The sequence below is a fragment of the Carlito syrichta genome, unplaced genomic scaffold, assembly GCF_000164805.1.
Source record: "Carlito syrichta isolate Samal-C Ts95f unplaced genomic scaffold, Tarsius_syrichta-2.0.1 Scaffold307112, whole genome shotgun sequence".
NCBI lineage: Eukaryota > Metazoa > Chordata > Mammalia > Primates > Tarsiidae > Carlito > Carlito syrichta.
In genome coordinates, this window is record NW_007251208.1 from 1,598,133 (window position 1) to 1,613,444 (window position 15,312).

General features: G+C 36.1%; 1 protein-coding gene across 2 annotated transcripts in view; it reads left to right on the plus strand.

The window, feature by feature from the left end:
- Window positions 1-14,674, plus strand: part of FAM3C (family with sequence similarity 3 member C) — a 44,842-nt gene extending 30,168 nt beyond the window's left edge. For both annotated transcript variants that reach the window (XM_008063876.1, XM_008063875.2), the window contains exons 6-9: window positions 396-446; window positions 2,887-2,971; window positions 13,060-13,186; window positions 14,125-14,674. In XM_008063876.1, the coding sequence (XP_008062067.1) occupies window positions 396-446; window positions 2,887-2,971; window positions 13,060-13,186; window positions 14,125-14,214 (353 nt within the window). In that variant the 3' untranslated portion in view covers window positions 14,215-14,674. The remainder of the gene's footprint in view (window positions 1-395; window positions 447-2,886; window positions 2,972-13,059; window positions 13,187-14,124) is intronic.
- The last annotated feature ends 638 nt before the right edge of the window (window positions 14,675-15,312 follow it).

Sequence of the window (15,312 nt, forward strand, 5' to 3'; positions counted from 1 at the left end):
CTTTTTTGTGTAGACAAGGTCTTGCTATGTTGCCCAAGCTGGTTTCAAACTCCTGAGTTCAAGGAATCCTCCTGCCTTGGCCTCCTAAAGTGCTGGGACTACAGGCATGAACCATCATGCCCAGTGAAATATATCTAACTTTGAATTGGTATGGCTTGCAGTCAGTAAGGAACTTCTGTTTGCCGCTCTTTGGCTTAAAACATTAATGAGAAAGTCCTATCCAAAAATTATCCTTTAAAAATATGTTTTAGATGTATACGATTTGGATTTTAAATTGTTATCAAAATAATTCCTTCTCTGCTGATGAATTCACATCAAACAATAAATAAGATCATTTGTCTTAGTGTATAATATATTTCACTTGCATAATTTGATATTAATTTAATCTCTTTTAGGAAAAACAGGAGAAGTTTTAGACACTAAATATTTTGACATGTGGGGAGGAGGTAAGTGTGAATAGCATATAACTGTTCTGTTGCTGGCGCTCAGTCACCTCTATATATGTAACCCATTGATGAGAGGATAGTGATACTATTTGTTAGTTAATTTTACTTCTCTCACTTTCTTTTCAACAAATGTCCAGCTCTATTAATTGATCATTCATATTATATATACTTTGTTTTTGTTAGAAAAATTGTGGTGTGTAATTGAGTAGAATAATATCAAAATTGAGATTTAGAGAAAAATCTGAATCCTCTTTTCTGCAGGACAACTAATTCAGAATTTTTGAGTTCCTGTAGGTTTTTGTCTGAAATTTTTTTAAAAAGAACAAATAATTTAAAGACCAGCATAACCAACATAAGCATTTTTAATTGACGAACTTGATTTCTTTACATATGATTTTTCAGTCCCAAAAATAAATCGCAAGGAGCATTAGACATGTAAGACATACTGTCAGGTTTTGGAAAAGCAATCTTGTTATTCATCTCAGTTCTTCCTTTTGACTTATGGCTAATTTTAAAAAGTAGATTAATATTTGAAAGAAGGAATAGAATTGCCTTTCTTTTCACTGGACTTAAAGGAACCTACAGATAGTTTCCCCTTCCACATTTGGAGGTCTCTCAAGGAGCAGAAAGAAGTCACCCGCCTGCAGGGGCCAGGAGGTGGCATTCTGAAGAAGGCGGCTGCCCAGAAGGGAGAGTTTTCTTCCTCAAGATTGGAGGAAGGCCAACACTGGTTTACCTTTTGACTCTCCCTTAAGTTAGTTTGTGAAATGTATCAGTATGAAGATCTCCCCTGCACCTCCCATCCCATTTATATATTCCCTAGAAGCCAGCAGCTTTTATGCTTCCTGAAATGTATGCTAAAAGTTTTCAGACAGTTTAGCTTTTCTAACATTTCTTTACCTTGTAATAAGATGCCACGTGCTACTTATTTTTAAAATAAGATTAGAAGCTGGGCTCGGTGGCTCAGCCTGTAATCCCGCGCCATAGGGAGGCTGAGGTGAGTGGATTGCCTGAGCCTGCGGGTTTGAGACCCGCCTGGGCAGCAAGACCTCATCTCTACAATAAATCAAAAATCAGCCGGGCGTGGTAGCGCACGCCTGTAATTCCGGCTACTTGGAAGGCTGAGGCGGAAGGATCGCCGGAGCCCAGCAGGTCGAGGCTGCGGTAGCCGGGAGCAGCCACTGCATTCCAGTCTGGGTGACAGAGTGAGACTCCAACTCAAAAAATAAATAAAAAAACAAAATAAGATTAGGAGAACATTTCATAGCTGTCAAAGCTGTATACATGTAAGACGTGACCCATCAGTTTTTGATTCTTAAGGCGTAATCAGTCCTGTCAAAATGTATTAATAGAAACCCTCTTATAATGGTGTTATTGAAATCCGTAACATGACCAAAGACTCTGATATTTCCTACTCTCTCCATCATAGGTAGATTAATACCTGCTGAAAGCACTCTTCCAGTTAAGAAATAGTTACAGTTTACTGCCATTTTTTCATTTAGAAGTAATTTGTTAGCTTTTATTGTTTTTTCTGAATTGAAAATGCACTATTATAAAATATAATCAATTGTAGGAAATCTTTGGAATCTTTGCTGTGGAAAGAAACTGAGTGAATTTGAAGTAACCTAGTTTTGAAGTAGTGTTAGACTTGGGGTCTGTAAGAAAACCTGACTCTGTAAAGGGTTCAAACTGTGAAAAAGAGCTCAAGATATAGAATCTGATCTCTATGTCTCACATCACCAGTTTGGAGTCACTGTGGTCTCTGGTTTATTTTGAAATCCGTGTAGACTTTGATTTGCTAGATGAAATGAGTAGTGACTGTAGTAGTTGTCACAATTAGTTTCGCTTTTAGTGATTCCTTCCCCCAATTTATAGCAAGTAGATATACCCAGAAGATCCTTTAAACCTGTGTGTATATATATATATTTATAGATGTTTTAAAAATTACAGGTCTCCTTGAGAATTGGATAAAAGCTGTGTTTCCTCTTTCTAAAAAAGGACCCATGCAAACAGTTTTACATATGCTCAGAGTCTATGAACCTCTCTTCTGCCCGTTAAAACTTACCCATAAACATCAGAATCCGATTTTTTTATAGTCCCAATTATTCATATCTGAGGGATCTCCAAGTTTCTTACTTTGTAAGTCATGTTTTAACATGACTTTGCTTTTTTTTTTTTTTCCCACCTAGTCCCAGGAGTATCATAACAAAGGCACGGGGTAAATCAGGATTGGAGAGTTCTAATTTGATGGTGGGATCATATTGAGGCACAAACTTGACAATTTTTAAACTGTTTGTAAGATTTCTTTCCCTTTTGGATTACTTTACATTAGAAACTATTGATTTACAGATGCTACATATTTTATAATATTAATTTTAGAGATTATCTTGATGGCTACTGAGTAATTTTTTAATACCCTCAACCATTTCTTTTTCTTTAGATGTGGCACCATTTATTGAGTTTCTGAAGGTTATACAAGATGGAACAATTGTCTTAATGGGAACATATGATGATGGAGCAACAAAGTATGTAAATCTAAAACTTTATACAGTTTTTTTGGAGCTATAGTTTATAATTATAAAAGCAGTTCATTTTTATTGAAAAACTAAGACAGAGTAAAGTAATTCAGTACCACATAAACACTATTAACATATTTTTAGTTTGTTTCCTTCTTATTTCTCTATGTAAATATTTATCATGCATATATTGTTAGGAAATAGGAATCGCATGGTACCTTTTAAATGCTTTTTACTTTATTCTGCTTTTTAACAATCTTAAATTATTTTTCCTGGCATTAATGTTCTTCAGTAGCATTTTTATGGCTCTCCTACAGTTATCATGTGGGCTTACCTTTAATTAAAAGTTTTTCTATTGCTGCCAAATTTTTCATCTTATAAATAATATTGTGATAAACATCCTTTTACACTATTCTTTTTCATCTTTGATTGTGTCATGAGAGTAAGTTTTTAGAAATAGAATTATCAAAGATATAGATAGGTACGCTATAGTGTTCATAAATTTTAACAGAAGGTAGTTTTCTTAAAATTGTATATATTGGAAAAATTTGGAAAAATACAGAAAAGCACGAAGGAAAAAACAACTTTATAGTGCATGTCACTATCCAGGTGTCACTATTCATTCCAAATGACTCAGTGCTCATATTTTCTTCATTTTAACTATTTGAATTGATAGTATTTATAGCATGCTTTTTCATTTATGTGGCATATATTTTCTCATCTCATTCAGTATGCTTCATAACAACATTGTTGATGTCTACCTAGTCTAGTTTTCAAACATGTCATAATTTATAGTCTGTTTAATAGAATGCCTATTGCTAGACTTGGGCTGTTTCCAGTTTTCATACTTAGCAAAATGTACTGTCTTAAAAAATTTTGAACAATGCATTTCAATTTCCTTAAGATTAATTTATTTAAAGTGGGATTGTTGAATTAAAGGATGTGCATATTTTTAAAAGACAACTTTTTAAAACATGTATTAATTTTATAATTTTACATTTTTCTCAGAAATTCCATGGCACTGATTGTTAATTTTTTTTTAAATGAGAAAGCAGAACTTATTGAGAGGACAGAAAAGCTCACACAGTGGGAGGGCACCCGAAGGGGTTGCCTGATTATTAACCTTTTAAATGTTCCAATGCCAAAAGTTTTGAAAATGTATCATGTTTTAATGTCTTTCTTTGATTATTGTTAAGATTGGATTTTTTTCTCTAAGTTTTTTTGGCCTGTGGTGAATTATCTTTTGATCATTCAAGTTGATATTGATTCACAAGAACCCATATGTTAAAGGTATTAACCATTATGTTAAAATTGTATTTTTTTGTTTGTTTATCATTTGCTGTTAATTTTGTTAGTGTAGGATTTTTTTTAGAAGTTTATACTAATTCCTATGTAATCAAGTATGAATTTTCCTTTTAGTGTCTTCTACTTTTATAATTAAGATGTATTTTTTCATCTCTGGATTAGATATTTAGTAGATTTTTTTTTTTCCCAGTGATTTCACTGTGTTTATGTATTTTCAAAAATCAATTTGCAACTGAGTGCATTGACTCAAACCTGTAATCCCAGCACTTTGGGAGGTGGAGGCAAGAAGATTGCCTGAGCTCAGGGGTTCAAGTCCAGCCTGGAAAACTTGGCATGTCTACAATAAAATCTTTAAAAATTAGCTGGACTAGAGTGGATGCACCACTACTTTCGGCTATTTGAAAGACTGAAACAGAAGGAGCACCTTAGCCCAACAGGTCAAGGTTGCGGTGGCCATGATCATGCCAGTGCACTCCAGTCTGGATGATAAAGTGAGACTCTGACTAAAAAAAAAAAAAAAAAAAAAAAAAAAATCCATATGTAATTTCCCAGTGGTGTATAATGCTGTTAAACACTAGGTTTTTTTATGTAGATTTGGCTTTGTTTCTGGTATTTCTCTTCTATTCAGTTGATCTATTTATTTCTGTTCCAAAAAGATACTATTTTAATTATTTTATAACTGTTTTGTAAACATAATTGTGCTCCATGCTTCTCTGGTGAGGATAAAATCCCCTTTTATATTCTTGCTAGAAAAATTGTTTTTTGTATGTTTTTTTTAAAAAATGATTTTTATCAAGAATAGAGAACATTTATTTTAGATTTTAGTTGGAGAGTCCTTAATACTACACCAGGAATATGGCATGTCTTTTTTATCTATTGAGTTTTATGACTGTACTTATTGTATTAGTTATATTATTGTTGATTTACATTAAGAAAATAGTGTTATTTTATGAATAACTGTAAACTGAAGTAGTTTAATTGACATTTTGCATTTCATCTGGTTCAACTAAAAGCATGCTAAATTCACAAATTGAAAGTTAACCTAAAGCTTGCATATGCAAGCATTTTCTTGTAGCTAAGTAGAATGAAACAGAAGATAATTAGGCTTTTCTTATTTTAAAAAAAAGTAACTTGCTGTTTGCTTTTGCTGAGAGAATAGGATATTATATGTATCACTTGAGGTTTTAACATTAATAAAAGAATGCCTCACTTTTCTCCATCCATGCACACCATGCACATGACCTCTATTCTTTACCAGATTATTTTTTATCTTGTTGCTATACCTGATGGGAATCAGAACATTTCCTCCTTTTTTGGCGGGGGGGTGGGTTGGAGTCTCACTCCATCACCCAGGCTGGAGTGCAGTGGCACGCTCACAGCCACTTCTGCATGGACTTGCTGGGCTCTGGCAATCCTCTCGCCTCAGGCTTCCAAGTAGCCAGAACTACAGGCGTGCACTACCATGCCCGGCTAATTATTTTATTTATTGTAGAGATGGGGTCTCACTAAGTTGCCCCAGCTGGTCTCAAACTCATGGGCTCAGGCAATCCACTTGCCTTGGCCTCCCAAAGTGCTGGGATTACAGGCTGAGCCACTGAGCCCAGCAAGAACTGTTCCTCTTAATCTACTAATGTGCTAATAATAAATGTTAGTCACACCTAAGAACTAAGGCAAAGCAGGAATGATTTTTACCCTTTAACTGCTATTTTCTGGTGCCCATTAAATGTAACAAATTGGCCTCAGAAGAGGCTTCAAACTATAAGGCAAAAGTAGAACTCTAAATTTTGATGTCTTTACACCTGTTCACTTGGTCAATACATGATTCAACCTCTGTATGTTTAAATGAATTGGGATGTATGCATTGTCATTTAGGGGCACACAAATTTATATTTCAAATATTTCTCTTTCCTAAACACTAGTAAGATAAATTGTTAGCATTATATCTTTTATACCAAAATGGCAAACAATCTTTATGGAAGGCTGTATACATCTATTATATACATCTATTACTTGGAACAAAATAAAAACCCATTACCTTGGCAGGTGTCTGATTGTGGAATGTTTGAAATGCTTCTTCAGTTGTGACATACCCTCTCTTCTACATGAGAAGCAGCTCTGCCTGCTCCTGTGTATTATGGCTTTTCCTTGTTAAGGCCACTGGACTTGACCTCATACGGAATTCTTTTTATTCTATTTAGAGTTTAGAGAGTTTAGAATGGATGCCCCTATTTCCAAGAGAAAGAAATATTTCTTAAAGATAAATATATTCTCTATATCCAAGAGAATAGAGAATGCATGCTCTATTTCCAAGAGAAAAAGAGTTGGCTTACATTTTGACCAGGGAAAGCAGGACCAATTCTGTGCTGTTCCTCTCTGATCCTAGTTACTACAAAAAATAATGAGCCCATCAGCAATACTGTGAACTTCAGCAGAATTAACTAGAACTGGTCTCCGTCACATCATTTCCCAAAGTGTATTAAGTGGAACCCTGGTCCTTTCAAGTTCAAATCATGGTCAAAGAAGTTTGAGGATGGTGCCTTGTATTTTGTTCCTTTTAGGTATTTAACAGTGAAAGTCTCTGAAGTTCTGGCCTAAAGAAGCCTCATTATCTTTTAATCACAGTGTTTCTTGATTTTTAACTATGAAGCTCATTGTAAAAACCAAAATAGAAAAAACTGCTTTTTTTCTAAGAAAACTTACACTCTGGGGAGTGTAGGTCTCTAATGATGCCTCCTTTCCAGCCCAGCCCCTGCTCAAATGAGTTATCTTTTGTTTATTTAGTAAAGAATATCATAATTTGAATAAGCAAGCTAAATTTTGCTATCATATTCTTCCTTTGGAGAGAGTACCTTATGGCATGCTGATACCATGTTTAAGTGAAGGGTTTACATGTGAATGTCTCTGAGTTAGAAAAAATCTTTACGCTTATCTGAAGCAGCCTGTGAACCCATGCCAGGCTCCCTTGGAACTTCCATATGAACACCTCTTCTGAACTCCTCCCCTACTAAGATGCCAGCCCTTGCCATATTTCCATTTGAAACAAAACAAAACAGTAGTAAGGCAATATTATGTTCCCAAGGTGATCTGCCTCTAAGTTCTGCCTGATAGTTTTTCACTTGGGTAAAGGGAACAACAAAACAAAAAATATGTTTCCCAAATTATCTGATACTTCAAGTATTTAAGGCTAATTTGCATTTCTCTTTTAGTTTTCTCTTTTCCAGTCTCAATACATGTGGCTCTTTCAGCTTTTTATCATGTCAGGTTTCTAATTCATTTTACCCTCCTGGGGCTCTATTTCTTGGGAATTCTCTAGTTGATTATTGTCTCTCTTAAAATGAGTGCACCAGATCCAACACAGGCTTCCAGATGTGGTCTGGCCACTACAGAGTGCAGTGCAGATGCTAGCTCACCATGCTTTAGAGATTACATTTCTTTGAATATTCATACAGACTGGTACTGTATTAGTTTTCTTTAAACAGTCACATCACAGTTTTGGCTCGTTAGTTTTTGGTCAAGTTAAATTCTCAGATTTTTTATTTGATTTCAGACTTTTTTTTAACCACCACCAAGTGAGGTCTTTCTCCCATTCAAAACTTGATTTTGTTTAATCTAAATAAGGGACTTTATATTCATTTATCCTTGTTAAATTTAATTTTGCTGATTTGAGCCACCTGGTCTTGATTCTGACATTTGTCCTCTGAAGTTTCCATAATCCAGGCTTTGTATGCTCTCCAAAGTCATTCTTATGTCTAAAGATAAGTCACTGATAAACGTGTTTACCAAGGGCGGGGTTCCACCCTGCTTGGGCCCTCCTCCCAGGATTAATCTACTAATCAATTGCAGAAACTACTTTTCACATAGCTCTAATATATCTTTAATAGGCATAGCATTCAGCTGCTGTTTCATTATTTTATTCCTGGATGTTATTTTCTGAGATTATCAGATGCTCACTTGACATTCCTAGACTATGCTAATTATATAGTACCCAGATCTATTGCCCAGAAACCTCTACAAAAGCTGAAATTGCTGAGATAACCCTGTTTCCACCATACTTACTCTTCTCCCCTTCCCATTCTTCCTCCTTTCTTTCCTTTTTGCTTTTTAATGCTCATAGGATCATTGTTGTCATTCTATCTAGAATTTGGCTAGGAATTGGAATTAGTTTTATGAGACCATGTCTTCTAAAATTTTTATGTTTTTGAAAACTAGAATATTTAGCTTTCAGTGTCTTAGCATCTCCATTTTCCATGATGTTTCTAAAGTAACTGACACTACCTTGAAGATTATATCAAGTTCTTTTAGTGTGTGTGTGTGTGTGTGTGTGTGTGTGTGTTGGGGGGAAGAGGGGTTGGGAACTTAGATTTACTTCAGAACACTTACGTGGACTTTATTGAGCTACTGTTCCCTCTTTATGTTGATCAAGAAATGTTTGCTTCCCTGGAAAAGACAATTGTGCTTTGATCTGATGATAGTATCTCACTCTTCTTATGAAACAGTGGATCCCTTTGTTAGTCACACTTAGTAGCAAAAGTTTTTTCTGTGGCCTCTAATAGCTTTATGAGTCACATCTCATTTTTAGTACTACAGGTCTTCCTGATAGTAGTGTTCCAAGTTTTGTCATTTGTGATGTGGTTTGTCTTATATTTTTGCATGCTTTTCTTTTTAAGCTTGAGCCCATCATAGAACACTTCTATGGTTATCACTCATTTAGAAAGCATCCTCCTTATCTTCTGGGATTGTTAGCAATGTATAGTGAAAATTATTGAGTTTGTTGTTATTTTTTGTTTGTTTGTCTGCTTTTTAGTCAGGGTCTCATTCTATTGCCTAGGCTGGAGTGCAGTGGCACGATCATAGCTCACTGCCACCTCGACTTCTTGGGCTCAGGGGATTCCTTCCACCTCAGCCTCCTCAGTAGCTGTGACTATAGGTGCATGCCACCATGCCCAGTTTATTTTTTAATTTTTTTGTAGAAACAAGGTCCCGCTTTATTGCTTAGGCTGGTCTAAAAACTTCTGAGCTTAAGTAGTCTTCCTGTGTTGGCCTCCCAAAGTGCTGAGATTACAGGCATGAGCCACTGCAGTTGACCTGCCTTATTTTTAAAGAGTCATATTCCCGCAATGGAATTTCTATCTGGACTTTTGGTAATACTCCCTTCCGAGTCTAGGCTATGTGGCCATTTACACTGCATATATTTAGCTTTTCTTATTCTTCAAAGTCCTGAGGTAATATGGCGATTTTCTTCCAAAGTTCCTGACACTTCTGCTTCCTACCTGGCTCTTCCCTACTGAGCCCAGAATATTAGCTGAACTTGTTGCTTTTCGCACTTCCAGAAATGGATCTTTGTCTTGGTTTGATGGTGTGACTGTAGGATTGTCTGATGTGCCTCCTTTTTAGCAAGGGTTGAGGCAGAACCCAGAGACTCTGTCGCAGTCCCCACTTCCTCCATCACTGCAGATTGCCTGTGCAGCACTAGGTCTTCTGGCAAGACTTGATCCTGCTCTCTGTCTCCTGGTTTATCACAGGATACTTTCTTTTTGTTTGAAATTAAATTCTTCACTAAAACAACTCATTTAACACAAATGTAAACAACTCAGCATTTTAAGACCATTAGTAAAAGTCAAAATATGTGCAACAAATTCATACTCCTATGTAGAATAAGAAACTTTTATCTACAAACTTTATGCCGTATATAAGTATGTATTAATTTGGCTTTTAAAGAAATGCGACATTTTGATACCGCCTATGTATTTATATTGACTGTGTTGCATGGTTTTAAACGTCTTTTTGAAAAATGAAATTGTTTTCACTTAAATAGAAGCTCCGAAAGAAATAATCTACCAAACTCTACGTAAGCAGATCAGAAAGCTTCAGAAGTTACTGAGAAAGTCATCTTGTTATAATACTATATTTAGATATATAGAGAGAAATGTGTCAGGTGTCCCCCAAACCACTTTCTGTTTTGATGATTCTCTAATAGGACTCATGGCTATGATTTGTTACAGTAATAAGATACAAAAGAAAATCACCAAAGGGAAAAGTTTTGTCAATGCTTAGAGATAATGGGCCCACGTTTTCAGTAGTCCTCTTCCAAGTGAGGTCAAACAGCATGTGTTTAATTCTTCCAGCAACAATTTATGACAGTGTATGGGAAGTGTTTACAAGGAAACTTTTTAGAGACTCAATGCCTAGGGGTTTTTTTGGGGGTGGGGGCTGTTCACATAGGCACCCCTGCCTAACCTGTCCCCAAATTTCAGACTCCCAGACAGAAAACACAAATGTTTGGTGTAAGTTGCACTGTTTGTGCACACTGAAATGTGCACTCTAAAAATGGCGGGAGCCCTCCCCAAATTCAGGTGTCCAGATGTTGGCAAGGGTCAGGCTTGCTAGCAGGCCTTTTCAAGCATGCAAACTCAGGGTGGTCTCATGGAAAAGTAAGGAAAAAGATTAATAAAGTGAGAACATAAAGTTAAATCTTCAAGTTACTTCCAGCTCTGTGGCTGCATCAGTTTGGTTTATTCATACAGATCATTATGATCACTTCTGAAACTCAAAAGTACAGAAGTAGGCCGAACTCGGTGGCTCAGCCTATAATCCCAGCACTTTGGGAGGCCGAGGTGAGTGAATTGCCTGAGCCCACGGGTTCGAAACCATCCCAGGCAACTTGGTGAGACTTAGTCTCTACAATAAATCAAAAATTAGCTGGGTATGGTACCACACACCTGTAGTTCTGGCTATGTGGAAGGCTGAGGCGGAAGAGTCACCGGAGCCTAACAGATCAGCACTGGGGTGGCCGTGAGCGTGTCACTGCACTCCAGCCTGGGCGACGGAGTGAGACTCCAACTAAAAAAAAAAAAGTACAGAAGTAAGAATGACTGACACTTCTTCAATCTATTTCTTAGTTGATGCCAAACTCTTAAAAAAGAAAAAGTTTACTTTTTCCAGGGACTAAACCTGCATTTGAATAACCACACACGCTGTAGGCAGTTTTGAGTATAAATCAGTATTTTGTCATTTGCGAGCTTAATATTCATTGCTTTAGCTATTTATGAGCTTCCCTAAAGGCCTGTGAGGGGCAAGTTTGTAACTTTTTTGAGATGTAAATGTGAGTGGAACCCCAAAGCCTCTCTGCAGGTAGCAATCCACTTAGATGACCAGAGAGCCTGCCCTCTGCATTTCAGTACCTTTCTTCTTGTTAGAGCAGCAGAACTTATCCTCTAGTGCTGATGATGTAAGTGTACACTTCTAAGAAGGTAGCCAGGAAATAGAACATTTTGATAAACTGTGCAAGTAGAATTTGACAATCTTCCAGATCCATGACATCCCAACAGCATTTGGAAACAAGAAAACAGGGTTCAGGTAGTACATTTAGGGGGGAGGTTTCCCTCTGGCACAAAAGTTACTTATCACATGAGCAAACAAATGAAGAGTGATGGCTGATTCACGTGAGGGTGGGCACAGGAGACAGGGCTCCAGAGGAACAGTGAGGAGAAAGCAGGAAGCATAGGCACGGATCCCACGGCTAGGTCTCACAGTCTCCACAGAGGCTGAAACTTGTCTGGTTCCTCTGCACAGAGACATTGCACTTTTTTGAATTCAGTTGGTTATAGTGCATGCCTTTATGTAGAGGTGCGTCTGAAGGGCTACATGTTCCACAGGCAAAAGCTTCTTTTCTTGCTGATTCTAGTGAATTTCCTTCAGGTGGACAGCAGTGCCCATTCTGTGGCTGAAACAGCTCCACTGCCCCATAGATGCGGTTTGCAAAAAACGTGAAAGTTTAATGATAGATGTAGTTCTTTCCTGTTTCCTAAAGCTTTTTAAAAGATAAATTATCCCATTTATCCTCAGATTAGTTAAATGAAAACCATTCTACTTAGTGTTTCTTTTGTTACTATATTAAAGGAGATGTTTAAAAAAACACTGTGGAATGACTTAAGGGCCTTCCTCACCGACTTTCCTGCTATTTGCAAATATAAAACTTGCCTTGCCTCAGGTTCTAGCAGAACAAACTTCACCTGTAGTTATCTTTTATTTCTGTTTTTAGTTCTACAACTAGCATTTATCTAATGAATTTCCTTTCCCCTATGTGTGATAAAGGAGAGAAAAATCGCTCAACATTAGGATGATAACTTACACAAAATGTTTTAATGACATCTTTCAATGAGCAGTTTTCCTAGTGGCTAATTTTTGTCACTGCTCTTTCTCCTGCTAGTAGATATTTAGCTACTATGTGGTTAATATTTTCATTTTTATTAAGTAACCACTTGGCAGTTATCACTGAAGCACAGTTTATATCCCCTTTCTCAAAATTCATATTCTTTTAATAAAATATAGTGTTGGAAACATCCAGATTTCTGTCAGCATTTACCATTATTCTGATAAAATGTAATTTACAAAGGAATTTAGTGGAGATTCAAAATGATTATTAATTTTACAAAGATATTTGTTGCGTAAGACCTTGAATTAGCCTGGGTAGGCATCTGTTAACTCAGTACCCCTTATTTATTTGATGGTTGTAGTTAAAATAATTAAGTGTAGGTAAATTATTGTTGTGAAATAAAGACCTCTAAAAGATAGCTTCTAACAGAATAAATTTAAAATTAACTGCTGGATTTCATGTCTTTTGTCACTAAAGAATTCAAATAGTAGGAAGATGTTTTCCTATTTAAGCCAAATATTCATTCTCATTGTATCTCGTGTTACATGTTAAATATCCTAGGTGAGTCACTATTAGTTAGATAGTATACAGTAGGTACCCTGTGCTGATTGGTGTATTCTTTCTCTTCCTCTTTAAGGCTCAACGATGAGGCCCGGCGGCTCATTGCTGAATTGGGGAGTACATCTATTAATAATCTTGGTTTTAGAGACAACTGGGTCTTCTGTGGTGGGAAGGGCATTAAGACAAAAAGCCCTTTTGAACAGGTTAGTGTCTTTGACTCTCATAATTAATAAAAACAAATTGTATGAAATCTTATTCACATCCCAGCATAGGCAGAATATTAAACATGTTCATATATTTGTCATGAATTCTTGGTAATTAGTTATTTGATATAATCATCATACTTTTTAAATTTCAAAACTTAAAAATGAACTTAAAAATTCTGCATGGGGAAAAAAAAGGAGGAACAACTAGTAAAAAGAAAAAATTCTACATGGGAATTTTTTTTTCCTATATAACAATGCATTGGAATATTTCTTTATCTTAAGCTTTTTGGAAGCATTAGTTATTAAGGATTTTAACTGAGTTTTGGATATTAGAATCAGGTAAGTTTGGAAATACTTTAGAACTTAATAGAATATAAACTTTACTTTTTTTTTTTTTTTTTTTGAGTTGGAGTCTCACTCTGTCGCCCAGACTGGAGTGCAGTGGCTGCTCCCGGCCACCGCAGCCTCAACCTGCTGGGTTCCGGCGATCCTTCCGCCTCGCCTTCCAAGTAATTACAGGCATGCGCTACCACGCCCGGCTGATTTTTTTGATTTATTGTAGAGATAAGGTCTTGCCAAATTGCCCAGGCAGGTCTCGAACCTGCGGGCTCAGGCAATCCACTCACCTCAGCCTCCCAAAGGCACAGGATTACAGACTGAGCCACCGAGCCCGGCTTAAACTTTACTTTTTAACTAACCAAAAATCCTTTAAAAATGTCTGCAGTGTTTTGTTATTTCAGCTCTTATTTAAAGTTCTGCGATGTATACGACAGACCCTGAGGGTCACTCGTTAGTATCTTCAACAATAATTTATATGAACTCTTCGTTGATATGAGTGTTACTGAAAAGAAAGTGAGTAAAGTATGCCGTTGCAAATCTTCATTCAGTTCACAAAGATTTTTAAACTATTTTATACTATTATCGTGTTCCAATAGCACATAAAGAACAACAAGGATACAAACAAGTATGAAGGATGGCCTGAAGTTGTAGAAATGGAAGGGTGCATCCCCCAGAAGCAAGACTAACGGAAATGAGGAGGAAATGGAAGAATGCGCACTTTCACTGTTAACAGGAGAGCTGTAAAAGAGAAACTACGTGTAAATATTTTAAGAGCATGCAGCCATCTTGGTGTGTGCATGAGCATTATTATCTCTTTTGATATCAGGATTATTTATTGCTAACATAACTAGATAGTGTTGTAAATAGTCATCATCATGAGCAAATCATTGAACCATCTCTAAGCACATTTCCCTAAAAGTACAATGTTTAGACTGCTTTGGTAATGACATTTTAATTCTAAAAGCATACTCAATGGATAACTGAACAGATTGTGAAAAATATATTGATATATATATTGGTTGCTGTGAAAATCTGTCACGGAATAATATGGATTTTGGGGAAGAGACTTTATTTTCTTTTATACATGTCTATGTTGCCTTGTGATGACATTATCCTTTAAATTAAAGAGATTTGGCTAGTTGTGTGTACTGTTGCTTTACAGTCCGACTCTCTTGCTGTACTGTTTTCTTAGTCTTTCCCTTCCCTTTCCAAGAAACCAAGAAGTTAAATGTTTGATATGAAAACTTAGATATGTGAAAAGCACAACAAAATTCTTTTTTAAATATACACAGTAAAGAGTAAATAAATAAATGTAGATGGCATTCAGGACCATCGCTTGCTGGATTTGTGTTAGCAATGTGAATAACTCCATTTTGTATAAGCTATTTAGAGTGAGGCTGAGGTGGCACCTCCACAGAACTGGATTGCCAAGTCAAGTCCCTTCCCTAACCTAATTTGCCATTCAGGACAGCTAAGTCATTATTTTTAGAGCAATATTAGCAAATGTTTTCCTTATTTAGTTGTTATCAGCATTGACCAAGTGGTTTGGAAAGACAATGATTTTGATTTGTAAACCAAGAAATTAATTTTGTATTTACTTTATCTAACTTCATAATAGCAATTATTGCTCAAAGCTATACTGGCATACTTAGAAAAATTATAATTATAGGGTGGATTGATAACATTTAAAAAACAATTTTATTTGACTCCAAACAACTCAATACTCAATTCTACATAAAAATGTAGGAGATCTAACTTTTTTTTTTTTTTTGAGTTGGAGTCTC